The sequence below is a fragment of the Rhinolophus ferrumequinum genome, chromosome 11 (genome assembly GCF_004115265.2).
Source record: "Rhinolophus ferrumequinum isolate MPI-CBG mRhiFer1 chromosome 11, mRhiFer1_v1.p, whole genome shotgun sequence".
In the NCBI taxonomy this organism is placed as follows: Eukaryota; Metazoa; Chordata; class Mammalia; order Chiroptera; family Rhinolophidae; genus Rhinolophus; species Rhinolophus ferrumequinum.
Window position 1 is genome coordinate 24,115,161 of NC_046294.1, and position 22,178 is coordinate 24,137,338.

At 43.8% G+C, this 22,178-nt stretch overlaps 1 protein-coding gene across 1 annotated transcript in view; it reads right to left on the reverse strand.

Annotated features, from left to right (window-relative positions):
• Positions 1–22,178, reverse strand: part of KIAA1549L (KIAA1549 like) — a 256,683-nt gene that overhangs the window by 16,787 nt on the left and 217,718 nt on the right. The window contains 4 exon segments of the mRNA XM_033119928.1: positions 6,178–6,257; positions 6,260–6,386; positions 6,389–6,486; positions 6,489–6,531. Coding sequence (XP_032975819.1) covers positions 6,178–6,257; positions 6,260–6,386; positions 6,389–6,486; positions 6,489–6,531 — 348 coding nt within the window.

Consider the following 22,178-nt stretch of genomic DNA (forward strand, 5'->3'; position numbering starts at 1 on the left):
GCCCAAACAAGAGATTTGGAAGAAGTGGGGTACATTTAGACTACTCTGCCCCTAGATTAGGTAAACACCCTTCAGACAGGAAGGAGAGGAGAGTTGGAAGGAAGCAGGAGAGTTTAGATGCTGATGGGTCTGGAGAAGGGGATTTGTGTCCTGCCTCGCTCTGGGGAAAGAGAAGGGGAAGCAGGAGAGGGAGAAGAGGACATAAATACTATAAAAATTTTGGGAATCTGAAGGATAAGGGACCTGTAACCACTTTTAGGAAAACCCAGAATCAGCACAGAATTCCCCCACCACCCCCAGAGTTGAGAGAGAGAGAGAGAGAGAGAGAGAGAGAGAGAGAGAGAGAGAGAGAGAGAGAGAGAGAGAGAGAGAATGCATTCACACATGGGAGGAAGGGAGGGAGAAGTCTGGAGAGAGCTTGTTAGCAGGAGGACCAGGATCCAGGATCCAGCTGTGCTCTACCTGGGTTAATACCTGGAGACTAGATGGAAACAAGGACTTCCTAGGAACACAAGCCAGAGTAGTGAGATGAGGACAACCTGGGACCAAATATTGAAGCCTTCTCCCTGCCACCTCACAATGCTTTGCACCATGTAGGTCCCGCTACCCCAAATTAGCTTAACCCAGGAATAGGGAGGGAAACCCTGAATTGACTGAGACTGAGCTTCTGGCATGTGGAGATTACATAAAAATACAGAAAGTTACATGTCTTTCACTCCTGAGTTTGTGGGCTGAGATGAGTATTCTCTACGCTTTCTTTCCTACTCCTTCTCTCCCTTCAGCATGCAGACTTCCTGTATAAACTATGGTTTTTACTCACACAAAGACATTTCTAAGCTTAGAGGGGTGTGCATTTGCCAGATGTTGGGTACTCAGTTGGTTTTCAAAAGGGACTTGTCAGGGCAGTCCGATCCCATGCCCAGGCTGGTCCAGGTGTGACAGAGTGATGGCCCTTCAGTGGCTCCTAAGAGTTGGACAAGGTCCCATCAGTGCCTGGGTAGACACACTCTCCCAGGGATCCAACTTCATCACACTGCCAATGACGTTGGTGTAACCAGAGGTGGAGGGGGCCCAATAATAATGGACAGTGGACAGATGGGAGCTCAGACAGATTCAAATTTGATTTGGAGAAACATGAGAAATGTAACATTTCTTGGACCCAAGAGTTGTGGTGGTGAGATGAGTTGTGGTGTGATGAGACATGTCTGCATAGCTGTAGTGCAGGGGATCCTGCCGACTACGCCATGTGTCGTGCGGGGGTGTCAGGCGGGGTCTCTGCTCCCGCTCCCCACAAAAGAACGCAGGACATGGTGAGGACAAAAAGGAACACCCATGGAGCCATAAATGGGGGAGTCACATCACTATACTCTCACTGGCGGCTGGGTTGGAGACACAGGAAGCACGAGCCACACAATTCTCAACCCTCACTGCGCCGCTTGCAGGCTCAGCCACCAACTTCTTGCTAGCTCCCCCCTTTCCTGCTAGCATAGCCACGGCAGTTATATTAGTGCCCAATGGCTCACTGGTTACAGCTGACGGCCAACTAGCCACAGCTGATGGCCATTTGATCAGTCGATGGCCATTTACTACCTGAGCCAGCACCTTTCCACGTGAGGCTGAGAGCCTCGAACTGCTTTTTTTTGTGGGGCTCTGTCCCCACAATGCTCATCCTAAAGGTTTAGGGAAGGGTTCTTTTTTTGGGGTTTTGTTTTGGAGGGGAGAGGAGGAAACAGTAATGTAAAATCCTCAATTTCATCCTAATAGAGATGTCTCCTCCTCCTTCCAAGGGGCTAGGATGGGAAGGGATAAAAATGCTCTCAAATTGGGTGTAAGCTTCCTTATGAGAAGATCACACTCTGAAGTTTTGGACATTCACGTTCTCATCAGAGCCTGGGGGACACCCTATGGCCTCACCCTGGCCAGAGGGTGGAAACAGTGTGTGGCCTTTGAAGTTAGTCAGCTCTAGGTTCTAACCCCAGTTCTGCCCTGTTATAAGCCGTGTAACCTTGGTTGAGATTCTTTACTTCTCAAAGCCTCAGTTTCCTCATTGAGTATACAGGGATAATATTATTGACCTCATAGAGTGGTTGTTAGATGAAAAGAGGTAATGTCTACACAGCACTTTAGCTTAGTGGGAGCTCAATAGATGGCAGCTGTTGTTGTTTTTGTTCTTATTGTTACTGTTCCGTCTGTAAACCTCTAGTGGGGAAGATGCTGCCCTTTTCGCAATCCCCTATTCGACACCAAACAGGAAGGCTTCTAGGACGTTTTTCATTCTACTTGGCACAGACCCATTATGGCGGCTAGCAAAATGTTGATTGGTCATTAGGTGTCAAGCCCAGTTTTTTCACAGATTCAAAGAGGCAAAATATATCAGAGTCTCCTACAATGCAGTGCAGAAACCCTAAGCTGCCAGCTAACCTTTTCCATGATATAAATAAATGCCATCGAGCCTGGCCTAGTGTTTTAAAACCACCAGCTTCCAATTATCCTGCAGCAGAGCTCAAAGCGCTGCCTTTCGGGAGCCAGAAAGTAATCACGGTTTCATTCTAAATTGCCACCTTTTCTATTGATTTCCCATTTCATTATCATAGCACAATGGGGCTTGGCAAGAACTTGGGTTAAGAACATCATTTCTACTGTGTATTGTTAGGTATTTTCTCCTTTCATGAAATAGGGGCCACATGTGTTGTTGGCAAAAACATGAAACCTTAATAACAAAAGAAACTGCCTTTGATATTGTTCTGGTTGAATGGCCGATCTCTCTGGTGTGTTATTTCTCAAGCCTTTTCTACTTTTTTTGGGGGGACTTCATTTTTAAAGCCATATCATGCTGATGTTTTTTCCTTCTTGGCACAAGTGCCAACCCCAAATTTATAATAAACACAACCATCTAAGTTTTCATATGCCCCCTAATGAAATATTTAGACGGTTTCGTTAAATCGAGGCATAACGGACGTGGTTGTGGCTTCTTGCCTGGCAGTGGTTGGAAGACCCATCCTGGTTTTGTTTACATTTTTCTCACTGAAATTCAGATCTCTTTATGGATCCCCAGAATCTGGCCTCCAGCCAGAGGGGTCCAGTGTTTTTGAGAATCATCTTTAAACTCAAGTGCAGTTTCTCTGGGACTCTTAAGTTAGGGCACCCAGAGCATGCTCTTAAAGGAATTTCACGGAGTAGGGAGATGATGTAGTCTCGGACGGTCAGGAAAAAGGGATATAACCACCATGTTTCCCCAAAAATAAGCCCGGGTCTTATATTAATTTTTGCTCCAAAAGACACATTAGGGCTCATGTTCAAGGGATGTCATCCTGAAAAATCCTTGCAAGGCTTATTTTCCAGTTAGGTCCTATTTTCAGGGAAATATGGTAGTAGAATCCAATGAAAAGGAGGGAATATTTTTATGATAACGACTATCATTTATCGAGTAATGTGATGAGCTAGGCACCACACAAAGAACTCGAATGGATATCAGCAAACCAGTATTGAGTGCTTACTAGGTGCCCGGACTGTGCTAAGCATTTGCACACATTTCATCCTCATCGCAGCGATCTTATCACCACCATTTATTTGATGCTGAGGAATCTGAGGCTCAGAGTAGTCATCACCGGCCAAGGTCATTCAGCTCGCAAGTGCCATTCTACTCTGGGCTGAGGGAAAATCCAGGGGACATGATCAATGTATGAAGATCAGGAAGGACGAATCAATGAAGTTGAAGTCAGTGCAGATCAATATAGAATGCATTCAGGCTACTTTTCCCAAGGGACAGACTTTCATGGTATGTGTGAATGTAATAAGATTAGGGTTTCGTTTTCTAAATCTCAGAAACTCCCTTCCTCACCCGTAAAGGTGGGCACCATTTAATGGACAATTAGTAAAATATCGTGATTGTGGAAACTGTAATATGATTGTCACGGGAAAGTATTTAATCTCTGTCATGACAGATTTGTAAGGCTCAGAGAATTTTTCTCGTTCTGAAAAAGGGATGTTTGGACTCTAGACTGATGGGAGCGTGGCCAGTGATAGCCCAGAGTTGCCGACACTCTTCCGGAAGGCAGTGCTTTTTGAATGTATCCAGTGAAGTTCCCTCAGAACAGAGGCAAAGTCATATTCCTGAGTTCTCGGTATTACCCCAAATTCGTCTATTTTAGCTTAAAAATTATATTAGAATTTTGCATTATTCTACCCCATATTTCAGAAAATGGGATGCAAAAAAGAACCCCGTGTTTACCCTATTTCCTTTATTGACTATACTCTCTGGGTTTGCAGACCACAGACTGAGAAAGATGACTTCAAGACCAACCAATTCTGATGATGTTTTCTTTTTCCCAAACTGGTTTTACTTGTTGATCAGCAAGCAAGTGTTCTGGCCCACCCGGCACTGGCTGCTCACTGCAGGCTTGTGAGTTAGAAGTGATAATAATAAAGCAGTTGTGAGCTTAATCAGCATGAGTCAGGGTCCTGAGATCCGATCGCCCTGGAGTGAATGAACAACATAGAAATTCTGTACCTGCCAAACCTAAAGACCAGTCTCTGCAGTGGAGATGAACCCGACCCGAGCACAGCCCCCTTGCCCGAGAGGTTCAGTTTGAAATGAACTTCAGTCTATCCTGCTAAAGCTTCATCAAGAGGGAATGGTTAGGCTAGGGAATGACATTCAAAGAGAGGGCACTGACAGGAGGGAGAGAGACAGAGGGGGATTAGGAGCAGTGCCAAGGGCAAGACATCTCATCTCAGTGACCTGGGGTGGGGGAGGAGAATCCTGGATCAAGAACAGCAAGGAAATTCACAATAGTGTGCAGCAGGCTATGTAGTTACATAGTATAACAGAAATTTTAAAGTGCCAATGTTAGTGTGCAGTGAGGACTTTGAGGGGGCCCCGGCGGAGGGGGGGCTTGATGTTATCACAAGACTCCACAAGCCCATCGGTGTCCCCAAATAGTTTACTGCAAATGAAAGAAATAATATGGATGGAGAGACAGTGTAAACCAGCATAAGGCAGAATGGCATGCTGGTTAAGAAATATGAGGCTCTGGTGCCAGAATGCCTGGCCTTGGGTCCTGATTCTGCCCCTCCTGGTTGTTATGACTTGAACAACTCTGTAACCTCAGTTTCCTTATCTTAAAATGGGGATAAAAACTAGTACCGGTCTCAGAGGCTTGCAGTCAGGACTAAATATAATGAGTTAAAACACTCGTGACACCTAGATCAGTACCTAGCAACAGTGAAACGCTCAATAAATGTTAGCTTTTATTATGTAATTATATATCACAATGACAATTTATAAAGCTCTATTAATCAATAACCCTTGGGATAGGCCATAAATATATTACGAAGGTGGAATCTATAAATGCAGAAAGCATGTCTCTTGTGGTCTATGACTTATAAAACTAAGTCTACCTTTTTAAAAAGATATGTAGAGCCTACGGTGATGAATGAAATGCAAACTAATAAAATCGTTTAAATTATGGAAGCTTTTATTTATTGGATCCTTCTAAGATACTGAAATGTAGTTACCACTGAATGAAATAATCATGACTAATACTTCCTATCTATGACTTCTATGGCAATTACTACTGTGTGCCCTGGCATTCTTCTTCCTAGTACCAAACCTCACGTATATTAACTAACTCGTTTAAGCTTTTACAACAACCATAAGAAGAATGTTATTTTTCTTATATCGTGTTGATTTCACCTGCAGAGAATTTTAGTAACATCCCAGGTGACAAAGCTAGTGAGTAGTAGAGCTGTGATTCAAAGTCAACCACCTGCCCTCAGAGCTTCTGCTCAGAACCACCAGGCTACATGGACCCCTAACATGCAGCCCTGCAACGCGTTTTTGACATTTAAAACGGGTCCTCACAGTTGGAATGTATGAAATCACCAGTGCGTGCAGAATGAGGTCAGCCCTTCAACAGGGGGGGTAACAGGAGAGGAAATTCATCCTAAATGTGTTACAGTTGAACATAAGCGCCTCCCGTTGTGCCTGTTGCCCAGGATTAAAAGGCTTTAGAGTGGAGGATGAAATGAAAGAGCCCTAACAAAGTTCATCTCCAAATCCAAATCCCAAGGTGACCGACCCATCACGAGAAGTCCCCACTCTGAGACGCTGGTTGGAACAACCCCGGGCAGGACTGACCTAATGACGGGCAGGCAGGCGAGACGTGCCAACTTAACCGGCCGGGGCAGACTGTACTGGTACATTTCTGGGCGGTAGGTTGGCACCCACTGCACCCCAGCCCTGGGCCGCGTCATGGTCCAGGGGCGCTGGTCACCACTTCCGAGTAGGGCAGGTGCTGTGTTGAGCCGTAGGCCTCCTGGTGCCGGCTCTGGCCGGCATGGCCCGCGGACGCCAGGCTGAAGGCCTCCTCCAGCAGCAATGTGCATCTGGCTGTTGCCTGACCTCATCGATGGAGGGCTGGGAGCTCAGCGTGGAGGTCTCCGAGTGGCCTTTCACCTGCCTCGACCTGGCGTAGCCTCGGGGCTATTAACTCTGTCAACGTTGGTTTCCTCTATGATTTCAGGCTCCGTCTGTGGGATCAAACAAATGCCCATTGATTTGTTAATTAACTTTCCTTCTTCCCATGAATGTTGTCTGTAGTGTACTCTAAAGTATTCAGCTCAGAGAGGTGATATTAGGCATTGTGTGAATTGAAGTTATATCCTAGGTGACCTATCCAGGGGGTCACACGACAGGAGACTCACCTGGCTTTCTAGCAGTAAGGCCACACTCCAGCTGTCCCTGTGTACTTCAGTAATCTATAGTTCAAGCAATGCCATAGGCCTTGCTAGTTAGCATAGTGACCATGAGAAATGCCTTTCCACTGCCGACGTTAACGATATTCTGGAAAACCTTTAGAAACATTCTCTGCTCTTATGCCTTTTAGGTAAAAGAATCTAGAGCCGTTTTGTAGTCCACACCCCAAAAGTTGGCGTTCTGGATTCTAGACTAACTCTAAATGGTCCAGCCATGGGTTAGAGAATTGTTCGTTGCCTGATGCCAGTTCAGAAATAGTAACAAAACCCGGCCTCTAGCTCACTGATCCCAAGGTGTGGGCACACTAAATCAGAAGCTGAGGGCAGGGCCCAGCAATCTGGTGCCTTAAGAAGCCCACCACTTTCAAGTTTGAGGCCCACTATCTAGAACGTTCTCCTGCCCTCCTCCAATGGACCTTCCATTTAGAAAGTAGCTGCAGTATTTAAGTAGGCAGAGAGCTGGGACTTCATCAGCTTCCAAAAACAGGCTGCATGGACTGTCTGAACGCTTGCTTGCTAATGAATGCTTAGTTTGTAAGTCTTCATGGCAGATTTTGGTCCAAGACTTGCTTTTGTACTAACATCATGGTGAGGTTGTGGGAGAGTAGTTAATCTGCGATTACTTCAAATAATGCCCGTGGCTACCATTGTCTGCTAAAAGAACTTAAGAGTTCTGCAAGGATAAATTGGCACAGATCAGCTTCCCACCCTGCTCTCTATCCATGACATACTTAAGTATAGGAGTCCCCCTTATCTGGCGGGGATATGTAAAAGACCCCCAGATGATGCCTGAAATCGCAGATAGTAAAACTCTATATATACTATGTTTTTTCCTATACATATATACCTATGATAAAATTTAATTTATAAATTAGGCACAGTAAGAGATTAACAACAATAACTAGTAATAAATAGAACAATTATAACAATATACTAGAAGTTATGGAATGTAGTCTCTCTCTGTCTCACTAATAACCATTGTGATAAACTAGATGGCTGCTAAATGACTAATGGGTGGGGAGCATACCGTGTTTCCCCGAAAATAAGACCTAGCTGGACAATCAGCTCTAATGCGTCTTTTAGAGCAAAATTAATATACGACCCGGTCTTATATTATAGTTAAATAAGACCGGGTCTTATATAGTATAATATAACATAATATAATAATAATATAATATATAATATAAATAATATAATATAATATAATATAATACAATATAATACAATACAATATAATATAATACAACATACCAGGTCTTATATTAATTTTTGCTCCAAAAGACACATTAGAGCTGATTGTCCAGCTAGGTCTTATTTTCAGGGAAACACGGTACGGAGCCTGGAAACACTCGACAAAGGGATGATTCACATCCTGACAGGGGACAGTCCGGGATGGTGAGGGATTACATCACGTTACTCAGAATGGCATGCAATTTAAAAACTTATCAATTGTTTATTCCTGGAATCTTTCATTTAATATTTTTGGACCGCAACTGACCTCAGGTAACAGAAACTGTGGAAAGCGAAACCTCAGATAAAGGCGGGGGTGTGTGGGTGCGGCCCAAGGAAACACATTGTCACAAATCAGAAAATACAGACAAGCAGAGGAAAAAGATTTTTAAAAATACATTGACATTTGGTGTACTTATTCCACTCCCAAGCTTATCTGAGTGTGTGTACACCCTCCTCCTCCAACACATACACCCATTTAAAAAAGATCTGTGTATTTTCTCCTGGTTCTGGGCGCTTATTATTATTTTACATAGAGTGAATAGTCTCCTACCTGGGTTCCACAGTTTAACAGCTATGTGACATTGGGCAATTTCTTAGCTTAGCCCCTCCCCCCCAATAGAGTCTGAAACATATGTTTATATACAGATCATTTATTTTGGAAAATAATTCTAGAGAATAGGAGTGGGGGCTTAGGATGAGTAAGCTGGGGAAGGAAGAAAAGCCAATCAAAGGTGGGGACTAAATTAGTGGTTGCTGTGAGCACTGGGGTTTATTCTGGGGAACCTCCGAGGAACCATGTAGAATGTGCATTCAGGATTGTGTAACAAAGTTTTCTGCACCAGCTCTAGCCCCCTGTTACACCAGGCTTGGCCCCAGGGACTTCCTATTCTGAGGTCTGTGCAGGTGCCAGATGGGCGAAAAGGGCTCCCCCTGACCTCCCACAGAACAGTGGCAGAGAAGGCTCAGGGCAAAAGTAAACGATAAGGGACTGCTAAGGAGACACAGCCACGCTGCTGCGGCATAGGGCAAACACCACAGCAAAGTCGGATCAAAAACGTGTGCCGAGAAGTTAAAAAGCCAGGGTGGAAAAGGTGTTCCAGGAATGTTACCTAACTTTTCGATGTTTCAGTTTCCTTGTCTGTAAATGAGGATAATAATAAGACCTGCCTCCAAGGGCTTTTACAAGGATTAAATATGATGATACATGTAAAGAGTTTAGAACAGTAGCACATGGTAAACACAATAATAGTAGCTGCTGTCATCGTCATAATCGCCATTATTACTTCTATTCATTCAACTGCACTTATTTCTCATGTAATGTCTATGGATAAAGCACTCTCATTATAAGAATAAGCGCAGCAAGAAAACATCATCAGGAAACACTTTCATAAGGGAAGTCCTTCCCTCCTGAATAGCTGTATCTGGAAGGTCAGAACTTTTTTATTTTTCATATTTTAAACATTTGCTCATCAGAGAAGAAATAAAAAAATACAGAAAGCACAGAAAAGAAATGAGACATTTCCTGTTATCACCCAGAGTTAGGGCTTGGCTATAATTCAAGGTCAAAAAACAAGATTCTCTGGCAACTTACAAGCCTAGATTTATCAACAAACATCTCTACAGTAAGTGATTTAGGGTACTATTTTTATTATTAACACAAGCAAGGATAGATTATGGAGGTAGAATGGAAAAATTACCTTCACAATAATAAACAAAGAACTCAAAGACATTTCATGCCTGGATGCATGCCTTGCGAAACTGGCTGGGGGGATGAAACTGCGCGCTCTCCTACTTTGGGGTTCTTTTAGGGAAATGTGCTTCCTGAAAGGCCTGGGTAAACCTACCTCCTAGGGTAGTGAATGCAGCTTCTCTGAACAATATGTCTTCACAATGCACAGAACATTCTGAACTGAGTACTCAGAGCCTGAGGGGGACTTTAGGGAGGCCATTTAATTCAAGCCCATTTCACAGATGAGGAGGTTGAGGGCCCGAGCGGCCAAAAGCGGCCCCGACTTAGCTAAAGTCCCACCTGAGAGTGGCAAATGGCAGAGCCTAGCTCTCCCGTTCCCTGTCCCTTGTGCAACCTGCTGCACCCACGTTGCCTCATCAGTACTCGTTGCTACCCACGCATTTGCCTTTCCTCCTACATCCCCAGTCCTCCCGAATAAATAACAGATGCTTAATGCTAAAACTCTTCGCAGGGTGGAGATTAATTCCATGGGGTTGAGCTATGATTTTCCCGCTCCCTTGAGCTATGCATGCCATTTCAGTCATACTGGTGATCTTTATTATGTGAGTCTATAGTTTTTTGCTCAAGCAAGGCCAAGTATAGTTCTTAGCAATAACTGCCTACTCTCCTACCCTCCAGGAGCCCTGGATGTGCTGTGCTGGGTTGGGGGTTTTCCTGAGTAAGGTGGGTGGGGACATATTACCTTGTTGGGGAGGGTGGAGAACACTTCTTCCAGGATCCCGCTGCATATACCCAATAATGCCCCAGTGAAAATTAACCTCCTCTTCCTCTCCTAGAGTTTCCACTTTGCATGGGGAAAGGGAGGCTCCCTTTACTGGAGGGCCCAGAGTCATAAACCAGGTATGAACCTCAAAAGGTTTGATTTAAAGAAACTGTTTCCCATTGTTCTCACTTGGTTTTTCAGTTTCCCGAGATCTCTAAATGAAAACAAGATGAGCCACCATTGTCCCCTAGGCTGATCCCTCATCACACTTGATTTGCTTATTCAATGTCTGTCTTGCCCAAGTCTGGACACTCCTTGAGCTCACCTCATTTCTGTCTTTCATGAGCTTAGCACATGGCATTTTGGCATTCAATAAAGCTTTGTGAAACTGAACTAAAATAAACAATTCTGTCCAATTGCCAATGGGGTGGAATTTGAATTTAAGATAAGGGCCCACTTTCTCTAACAAATTTCCTCCAATGCTAATGGAGCCTCAAGACCACAGGTTAAGACAATGAACTCCCTAAGTCTCAGGCTCCCCATCTGTAGAGTGGGAGAGTTGAATTATGGTCTGCGAAGTCCCTGCTGGTTTTCACATTTGCTGTTTCTTTGACTCTATCTGTTTCTAGAGGGGCCCAGATTCCTCTACTGTCATCATCTTGTGGGAATCTGATGTCTACTTAGGAGCAATTCCTCCCCCCACCCCCATCATCTCCTTCCCATCTTGAAACATGTGACACTACTAAGTTGTTCTTTGACTTAACAGATAACTATTGATTTCACCCTGTGCCAGGCCCTGGGTTGGGAGTTGTGGACACAACGATTAATAAGTTAGTAACCCAGCTCTCAAGGAGCTCCCAATCTATAGGACTCAGATAACAACAGCAGCAGTAATCACAGCTAACATGTATTAGCAGCCATGTGCCAGACACTGTTTGAAGTGTTTTATACATATTCACTCTTTCCTTACAATAACCTATGAGGTAAAAACTAGAATTACTCTCATTTTACAGATGAAGAAATTGAGGCATTGAAAGATCAGATATGTTGCCCATAATTGGTGGTGCCGTGATTTGAACCCAGGGAGTCTGATTCCAGCACCCAAGCTCTTACTCACTATATATATAAACAGATCTGTTACCATATTACAGATATGGGCTCTGACAGAGCGAGGAACAGAATTCTGTGATTAGGAAAACACACTATAAAATAATTATTGAGACAATCTACCTCATAGATCACTATAAGGATGAAAAGCATCAATATGCAAATATAGTGCTTAGAAGAGTGTCAGGCAATAAGCATTTAATAAATATTAGCTGCTATCATTATTGTTGTTATTTGCCTCCTCCCAAGACTGGGAGCTCCTCTAGGCTGAGTGAGTGTCTTATCGTTATATCCACAGCCTCCCAATCCAGGGCCTAGCCCTAAACTGAAGCGAGTAATTATTAAGTGGAAGAACCTAGCAGGTATTAAATCTACTTGAGGACCCTGTGATGTGCCAGCCCTGTGCTGGGATTTCCACATGTATTATCTTACCCATCCCTGAGGGCTGTATGATTGTACCCATTTTCCAGATAAGGCATATCATGCCTATTGGCTTAACTTGCCCAATTCTTCTCTGTAACTTGCACATTTCTGAAAATACCTTTTTGCTTTTTTTTTTTTTCCCCATAAAAAAGGGGAGACAGGAGCAAAGAAGAAATTCCCAGTGTTGGCTGATGGTTGGGTTGGGTACAATGTTGGGGGCCATATCTGGGACAGAGAATATATTTTTAAATCTCCTTAACTTGAGTTTACCATACAGACTCGTTTCTCCAAGTGCACATGCCTGAGAAGCACTGAGGAGCTATTATTTTAAAACTATTCTTATAAACTAATAAAGATATACTTCAATAAAAATTTAAAAAAATTAATCAGGGAATAGTCTGTTCACGGCAGAAAATTAGAAAACACAGATAAGCAAAAGGAAGAAAATTAAAATCCTCTCTAATCCTACAGCCAGAAATAACTACTGTTAACATTTTGACCTTCGTGCATATCCTTCCAGATGTTTTCTATGCATATGAAATAGGATGAATATTAGGAATTCTGGAGCATTGCCAACACACTACCTGCTAGTTCCACACCACACACCCCAAGCCACTGCAAAGAATGCTGGTTTGGGCAGTGTCAGTTTTCCCCTCTTCCTCTTCTGAGGTCCACCATTTGCCACACAGATTCTCCGGTTTCTGTGATGGAGAACAGGAAGTGGGGGAGGGCAAAGAAGCAGAAGGGGTGTGGGCCGCAGGATTTTTGGCGGGGATTTTGGAGAGAGGTGCAGAAGCAGCTATAGAAGTAAATGGGAGAGGAATTATGGGAGAGGATACTTGGGGTTCCCAGCAGGGTTGTAATTTCCTTCAAGTGTATTCCTGTGGTGTTTCTTTTTTCTTGAATAATAAATGGGAATTTTAAAAGAGTTACCGGGCAACCGGTAAAGGAGGAGAAGTATTTTAAATAACTTTTGTTGACATAAATACTCTCTCAGACTGAGCCATCTGGGCCATGATTTTATAACCAGAACATATACATACATACTTATGTGTATATGAGGTCTGACAATTAAGTTTGTGAACTTGTTGCATAATGTTGCTAACCTTTTTTGGTATCAGAGGGATTATTCATTATGAATTTGTACCAACTGGACAAACAGTTAACCAAGTTTACTATTTGGAAGTGCTGAAAAGGCTGCGTGAAAAAGTTAGATGACCTGAACTTTTCGCCGACAATTCATGGCTCTTGCGTCACGACAATGCACCAGCTCACACGGCACTGTCAGTGAGGGAGTTTTTACTGTATTGGAACACCCTCCCTACTCACCTGATCTGGTCCCCAATGACTTCTTTCTTTACCCGAAGATAAAGGAAATATTGAAAGGAAGACATTTGGATGACATTCAGGACATCAAGGGTAGTATGATGACACCTCTGATGGCCATTCCAGAAAAAGAGTTCCCAAATTGCTCTGAAGGTGGACTAAGCGCTGGCATTGGTACATAGCTTCCCAAGGGGAGTACTTGGAAGGTGACCGTAGTGATATTCAGCAGTGAGGTATGTAGCACTTTTCCTAGAATGAGTTTGTGAACTTAATTGTCAGCCCTCATACATCTCTCTATATTTTTTTATAAAACGAGGTTATATTATATATATTTTGAAACCTTCTTTCTTATACAACATTATAAATAAATGTCTCTGTCAACAAATATATGTATTTATTAGGATGACTTTAAATGATTTCACAGCATTCTGCCATATGGAGTTTTCAGCCTGTATTTAACAGTCTACTACTTGAAGTGTTTGTCCAATATCTTATTATAGAAACAAAGCTGAAATAAGTATACTTGTGATTAAAACTTTGCATATAACCATGGATTTAGCCTTAGGTTAAATTCCTAGAAGTAGAGTTACTGGATTAGGGAATATTTAAGATTTTGGATACTTACGGTGTATCATAACTCAGCACCAAGGGCTACGGGTATTTAGAAACAATTAAGGCCGTGTCTTCTGCACACATGAACTCAAACAGGACCCTGGGCTTGAGCTTTATGGTGCCCACTGGATAGAGCAAGCATCTGTAATCCTTTGAACTGATAAATTTTATGCCTGAGACTTTCAATGAACATGGGTCTGTGTGAGGAGCTAGGACTTATGGGAGTTCTTGCAGTCTATGTCACCCAACAGGAGAACTCTATGCTTACAGTAAAGCGCTACGGTTGTTAACTGTCCCTCCCCTTGACTTCCTGTTCCTTTCCATGTATACTTATTCATCCGGGCATGCAGTGCAGCGTGTGCATGTGGCTTGTCATGTCTGCATGCAATGGGTTGAGACCTTTTCTTTTTTCTCGAATAAATCCTTTTGGTGAGGAAACACCTTAGTCGATATTATTTTCAGTTGATACAACGTTGTTTTCAAAAGAGCACACCAGTCCCATATTCCTAGGATGGACTAGACCGTGGCTAAGTTTCCATGTGACTCCACCTTCTCTTTGAAACACCACGGGAGCACACTTGAAGGAAATTACAACCCTGCTGGGAACCCCAAGTATTCTCTTTTTGGAAAATATTACAACACAGCTTAATTCTAATGCCTGGTACCGAAGCACATTCTGTAGCTCCAAGCCTTCTTCATCAAAATGAAAAACGAGTTTTTTCCATTTAAATCAGACAACTAGTGAAAAGACAAGCCACAAACCAGGAGAAAATATTAGGATTTGTACCCAAAATATATAAGAAACGCCTACAAATGAATAGTAAAAAGGCAACCCAACTTAACAACTGGGCAAAAGGCTTGAATAGATAGCTCAATAAAAGAAGATACATAAAAGTCCATAGATAGATAAATAAACACATAAAGAAGTACTCAACATCATTAGCAATTAGAGACTCATTTCACATTCACTGGCATGGCTAAAATTAAAACGATTTATAACAACGAATGTTGGTGAGGAGGAGGAGTAGAATTACAACCGTCACACTGCTGGTAGGAGAGTAAACAGTAAACATACTTTGTAAACCTGTTTGTAGTGTCTTAAAAAGTTAAATATAGGCCTATCTTATGACCCAGAAACGCCACTCTTACATATTTATCCAAGATAAATGAAAACGTATTGTCTTAGTCCGTTCAGGCTGCTAGAATAAAATAACACAGACTGGCTGGCTTATAAACAACAGAAATTTATTTCTCACAGTTCTGGAGGCTCAAGTCCAAGGTCAGGGTGCCAGCAGGGTCTGGTGAGGGCTCGATTGCAGCCTGCAGATTCTCACTGTATTCCTCACACGGAGGAAGGTTGCTCTGTGGGGTCTCTTCTAAGGGCACCAATCCCAAGCATAGGCTCCACACTCATGACCTAATCATCCTGAAAGGCCCCACTTCCGAATACCATCACAGCAGGGGTTGGGATTTCAACATATGAATTTGGGGGGGAATGCAACTATTCAGACCATGGCACACATGTTCATAAAGTTTTACATGAAAATGTTTATAGCAATTTTTTTTCCAGTAGCTCCAAACTGGAAACAACCCAAGTGTCCAATAATAGGGTGACGGATAAACAAATAGTGGTATAAGTATACAATGGTGTAGTACTCCAGTAGTAATAAAAAAATAAACTACTGATACATACAACATAGATAAATATTGAGCAAAAGAAGTCAGACACAAAAGTGTACACGCCAAATAATTCCATTTACATAAAGTTAAGAACAGGTAAAACTAAGTTGGTAGATATCAGAAAAGTGGTTGCCAATTGGGGATAGTGGTGGTGAAGACTGACTTAAAGGAAGAATGAGGGAGCGTGTTGGAGGTGATGAAAATCTTCTATATTTTGATTAGATAGGTGGTTATAATAGCATATACATTTGTCAAAGCTCATCCAATTGCACACTAAAGACCTGCACGTATTATCATATATAAATTTTGCCTTACTAACGCAAACAAAACGAGTTGGGCAACGTAGCTAGTTTGATGAGGAAGGTTAGGGAAGGCCTTTGTGAAGAGGTGACATTTTTGGAGACCCTGAGGAAGGGGGTTGGCCATGTGACGATTGTAGGAAAACTTATGAAAAAGTCCTGAGATGGGAAAGAGCTTGTAGTATTTGAAAAAAAGGAAGGTGTCTGTTATGGGCTGAATTGTGCCCCACCCCAAATTTATACGGGAAGTCCTAACCCCTAGTACCTTAGAATGTAACTATTTGGAAACTGAGTCTCTACGAAGGTAATTAGAATGGGCCCTAACTCAATATGATTAGTGTCCTTACAATAAGAGGAAATTTGGACACAGACATGTAAAGAAGGAGGACAAAGTAGGGCGAAGATGGCCACCCACAAGCTAAGGAGAGAGGCCTGGCACAGATCCTTCCCTCATTGCCCTCAGAAGGAACCAACCTTGCCAACACCTTGATCTCAGATTTCCAGCTTCCAGAACTGTGAGAAAATAAATTTCAGTTGTTTTAAGTTGCCAGGGCTGTACCACGTTGCTACAGCAGCCTGAGCTGACTAATACACGGCACCCTGTGGCTGACGCCCGGATTGTCAGGAGATGGGGCCGGAGAGGCTGGCAGGGGCCAGATCACGTAGCGTCATGAAGGCCATGGTCAGAAGGTTAGACTGTTTTCAAAGGACAATGAGACACTCTGGAAGAATTTTAAGCAGAGGAGAAATGTGATTGGAATTTATGGGAGGTCAGTTAGACTCTTGCAGTAATCCAGGCAAGAAGAGATGGCAGGGGCTTGGGTTAGCGTGGACATGGACGAAGAAGACGTACATGAGTTCATGATATATTTTGGAAGTGTGCCAACAGGACTTGATGGAAGAGATGTAGGGATGAAGTAAAGGAAGGAGTCAAAGCGGAGACCCTTTACCGAGAAGGGACATTTTGCTATACTGGTCTCCTTGATGTTCCCTGAGCTCCCCAAGCCTGGGTCTTCCTCTGGGCCCTCCCACTTGCTGTTCCTTCTGCTTGGAATGCTCTTCCCTCTGGGGGTCAGCCTGGTTGGCTCCTTCATTTCAGGTCTCTGCTAAAAAGTTACTTCCCCAGACTGTCCAGCTCTGTACACCCAGAAAGAGCATTGCCTGTAATTCTCCATTGCCTTGCCTTACTTTATGTTCCTCCACAGCATTTCTGACACTGTGCCGTACATCTATGTACTTGGGTATTTATTATCTGTCTCCTTACTGGAATATAAATTCCACGAGGGCAGGGCTTTTGTCGTGTTTCCTGCTGCATCTCAGAATGGCAAATAGGACTTTAACAAATACTTGTGGAATGAATGAATAGGAACTAGTCTTAAAGCAGAGCCTGGAGAATTTCTGCTCAAAAGTCTTCAACAGTAAAAGACATTTCCACGTGTTAAAAGAAATGAGACAGTCTTATTTAGAATGGAGTGGAAGAGGAGGAATAAAGGACTCTTGAAGCCAGTTATTCTAGAATTTCTTGAGTTATGAGCCCTTCAGTGGATAGACGTCTTACAAGGTCGTACTTTCCAGGATACACAAGTGTGTGCAATATCACTTCGCCTCACTCAGGCACTTCATTTCTGGAGCACAAGAATTTGAAGGCCTTCTCCAAAATTTGCCTCAAGGCAGTGATTTTCAGCTCAGTGTCAATCACAGTTTCATCCAGTAAGGAGAACAGATTCTGAACAAATTCAGCCACTGCACAGCAAGGGCTCGAAGACCAAGTGGGGCTTTCAGCAAGAGAGATTTCTAGGCCATCTGGCCGTGATGAATTGATCTGGCTCCATGTCCATTTTTGTCTCCACCAAAGAGGGTCCTTTGGGCAACACAAAACAGTGCTGCTTTTCTCCATGAAATGCCTGCTCTGACTATGATATCCCCATTGCAAGTTCTGCCAGTCAGTGAAAAATGAGAGACATATTTACAGAGCTGCTTCTGGAAACCAAACCTCAGGGTGTTTTCACTTCGTGTGGGAGAAGAGCTATCATGACACAGGGGCAGTCAGCAGCTTCCTCCTGAGCCTACATCTCAAAAGCTTCTCTGACAACAAAGGGAAATTGGTACCCCTCAGCATAGGTGGGGGGGTTCAAAATAATGGTTTGATGACTTCTCTTCTGCAACAGGTGTGCAAATGGAATTAAAAAAAAATCTCAGGAAATTTTCTCATTTCACTCTGGTTGCTTTCTAAAGGATGACATACAATTACTTCCAAGCAATAGGGATATGAAAACAGCATGCTGTCTCTGAGTTTTAGGTGAGTAGAAAAGACATTGTAGGGTCTCACAGATTTCTAAGCAGAGAGGGGCATGTTTTTAATCTTCCAAAGAGTGACCCACAATTACACTGAGATTACGAGGATGGAGAGTGAAGGGTAAAAGAAGGTGCTTCAATGTCATCAGCAAAAGGACAAGTGTCAGCATCACTCACTGCTCCTAAAGCAAAGCATTTTCATCCTGGAGCAGGAGTTCAGGAACTGGCTCCATGCTCTTCCCTTTCTCCCCCTTAACCTGTTGCCCTCCATAGAGCAGTGGAAATTCAATTACTGAGCAACTCACGAGACCCCTTTCACCCTGAGTTCCAGCCGCTGGCCACCCTGTGCTTAGTGTAGTATGACCTTAGAGATCACCTTTGGAAGTGTGGCCTGTGTTGGGGCAATGGGTGGAAGGTCTTGGGTACCTTTTACATCCATCATGCTGGAGAAAGGTACCCTTTGAAGAATACAATCCTCTCTTTGGTGTGTGACAAAATCCATAGCAGTTCTGAAATGTCTAAATTGCTAGAATGGAAAAGAAACAGAAAAAAGTATATCCTTCTCTCCCTCATGGAATCTGTTAGCCATAGTTGTAACAATTAATGTTCACTGTGTGCTTTCTACATTCATTCATTTAACTCTCACAACAACCCTGTAGGCGGGTACCTCTGCATCCCCATTTTAAGATGGAGAACCTAAGGCACAGAGAAGTGAGGTAACTAGCCCTAATTCACACTGCCAGTAAGTAGCTGAGCCAGACCTGAAAGCAGCCTAGCTCCAGAGGCCATGCGCATAACAATTCCGCAGCATTTCGTGTGAATTCTGGGAACAATACATGAGCCACAGTCAATTAATTAAAAATACCTTTTAAAAAGGAATCAGGCTGAGAGTGGCTTTCTCTTATGGGAAGCTATTTTGCTTTTTGTTTTTGAGGTGAGTCATCACACGATTTTTCTTATCTCCTTACCTGAGCGGGCACTGCAGGCAGCCAGGAGACAGAGATCAATCTTGAGAGTCAACACTATATCGTAACGAAGCAGGCTCTCCCCACCGCCAACTCACATCTGCTTTTTCTCCTTTCACTTCTTGAAAAAGCCAGACAAACTCACAAAATCCCTCTTTGTCATGCTATCTGCCTCTAAAACACAACCTCTAACTGTAGCCAGGACTTTCCAAACCCAGGGGAATAGTGATCACTGGCTTATCACCATGGGATCTTTCTCTTTATGGAGGGCCAACCAAAGATGAGCGGCTGACCTTGGAGGGAAGAGTGACAGGGAGGATCACGCTGGTTTTGCTCCTTAAAAAGCCTAACCAGCACTGTTCTTCAAGCAGTGGGGACTATGATGGCCTCAGCACCCATCCACTCCTCTTGGATATCTCAACTAGCGGGTCTGGGGGTACTAAACCTACCCCAGCTCTACCAGTGAAGTCTGACTGGGTTAAATCAATCAGTTTCAGCCCCTCCTCTCCCACCCCCATTGTTACAGTGATTGATACTAGGGTGGGCACTTGACCTTAGTTAGAGTAAAACCCATAAACCTTTTTCCGCGATTGGGAAGAGAGAAATTCTCTCTTGCATGGGTTAAAGTAGTAAGTAGATGTGAGGCCCGAGGCTGCTACAGCCACTTCCTACCAGAGAGCCAATCTGTAAATGAAGCCCACACACAAAGAAGGGCAATGCTGCATAATGCGGAGAAAGGAGCTGGAGCCCCAATCAAACCGTGCCCAGATTTACTGTATCCAATACACCCCCTTAATGACTTACGGCATTTTGAGTTGGGCTGGGATTTCTGTAATTTTAGACAAAGCATCCTAACTGATAACCACCATTTAGACTGAACTTCATACAGTAACATACATTTGTCTACAGTTTTGATAAGCCAGTCAAATCAAATGTTTATAAGGCCTGGAGTTATAAATCTGCCCCTTACTTTTGAGTTTCAGCTCAGGAGTCACCTCTTCTGGTTGACACACTTGTTTGTTCAGCTGCTCAACAAATAGAGACACTGCATCTCCTACGAGCATAGGTTCCTATTCCGAGTGCTGAGGTTTCCAGGATGAATAAAACATGATTCCTGTCCTTGAGGAATCAAATGGGGAAAATAATACATGCAAACATACAGATGGAAGAAAGGAGAAAGGGTTTTGATTGGCGTGAGTCACCAGGTGCTGTGGGAACACAAAGGACAGGCATCAAGTCAGACCCATAGATACGGGTCAAGGAAAAGATTCTGGGGAAGATAATGTTTGAACCAAGTTCTGAAAGCATTGTCTGGACAGGTGGTTCTCAACTAGGAGTGGGTTTGCCCCCAGGGTACATTTGGCAAAGTCTGGAGACATTTTTGGTTGTCACAATCATTGGGAGGTGCTACTGGCACCTCACCAGTAGAGGCCAAGAATATGGCCAAACATCCTACAATGCACAGGACAGCCCTCCATGCAAAGAATGTTCCAGTCTCAAATGTCAATAGTGCCGAAGTTGAGAAACCTTGGCCTGCGTGGGAAGCAGGTGGGAAGGGATGTTCTGAGCAGAGAGAAGAGAACGTGCAAAGACCAAGAGGTATGAAACCATATGACAAGTCTTGCAAGGGCATGTAGGCTGGAGCCACAGGGTGGCTGAAGGAGTGGCGAGCGTCAGCTAGAAGGATGTGCCTGGGCCAGCCAGAGCAGATGTGTCCTAAGCCAGAAGCTGAGATTTGAGTCTTATCCCCAGATCTGAGGGGAGTTAATTTGAAACATGGGTGTTTTTTAGAAGAATTCCTCTGGCAGCTGTTTGATGGCTTCAGCAGTGCTGAGTAATGGGGACTAGACCAGGCAGAGACTGTGGGACAGACGGGTTCAGACCTTCAGGACGACTTCCTGCTCCCATCCCTGTTCACTGCCATAGCGCAATGTGTGTATTTCTCCCTGTCTTTTCCACTGGTCTGGAAAAGCACCGCGGGCAAGCCCTGTCGTTAATCCACCTTTCTCTTCTCCAATACAGCCTCACACAGGTAGTACAGTGGAATTGCATGTGGGGCTTAGATGCTAATGCCAGCAGAGAAGGTAAAACTCCTGTAGAGTAAAACCTTTGAAAATCCCTTATACTGTCCACATAGTACAACATACATGGCCCATGTACATAACCTTATAGAATAATATATAAAACGAAATATATAAGCTGTAATGGACAATATGAACAGAATATATGCAAAAGCTATTTTTTTGCCATATTTAAATTATGTTTTTCCTTTGTCTCTCAGGGCCTCGGTTGCTGATTTTTCCTGTTCAATGCAGATATGATGCAATGGTTCCCCTGCACTCAATAAATGTTTGCTGGAGGAAATGAAAGGGATAGCAATTCCCAAGGGGTAGTCTCCTTTGTCCGCTGGCCTCGGGCTCCTGTGGGGGTTTGGAGGCCACATGTGGGCCAAGGAGAACCAGGGTTGGGTGGGACCAACGTGGAGAGGACACTCTGTGCTGCTCAGGTCTGTAGGACACATTCCCCTAGCTGCCTGCCGGGCACACTGCCAGCAGCCGGCCCTCAGGTATCAAGTGGGAATTGCCCTTGTTTTCCCTGGGCATTGCTAGGATTTGGCAATGTCAGTTCTCTCACTGGGAGTTGTTCTTGGCTAAAGAGAGCTGCCTCACCCAAGGACACCCAGGAACTGGTCATACGAGAATACAAAAGCCCAGATACCTCACACAAACTCAGGACAACTCTGCAGGGCCATGTGGCCTCCAGAGCTCCCTGTGGGATCAGCTGAAGCCTTGTAGTAGTGGTACCATAGCCCAAATTTTAACTCTGCCCAATCCCGTTTCCTTTCCTTCCCCTACAGGTGTTCATACCAAGAGCATGCTGGGTAACCTGGCCTGCAATAAGAGGCTACCCTGGTCAAGAGGCTCTGAGGCGTCAGAATCCAGGAGAAGCAGGAGGGTAGGCAGGTACCTACCTACCTAGAAGAGCAGGCATCCAGGTCACAGGGAGAATCAGAGGGAATGAGCAGGCAG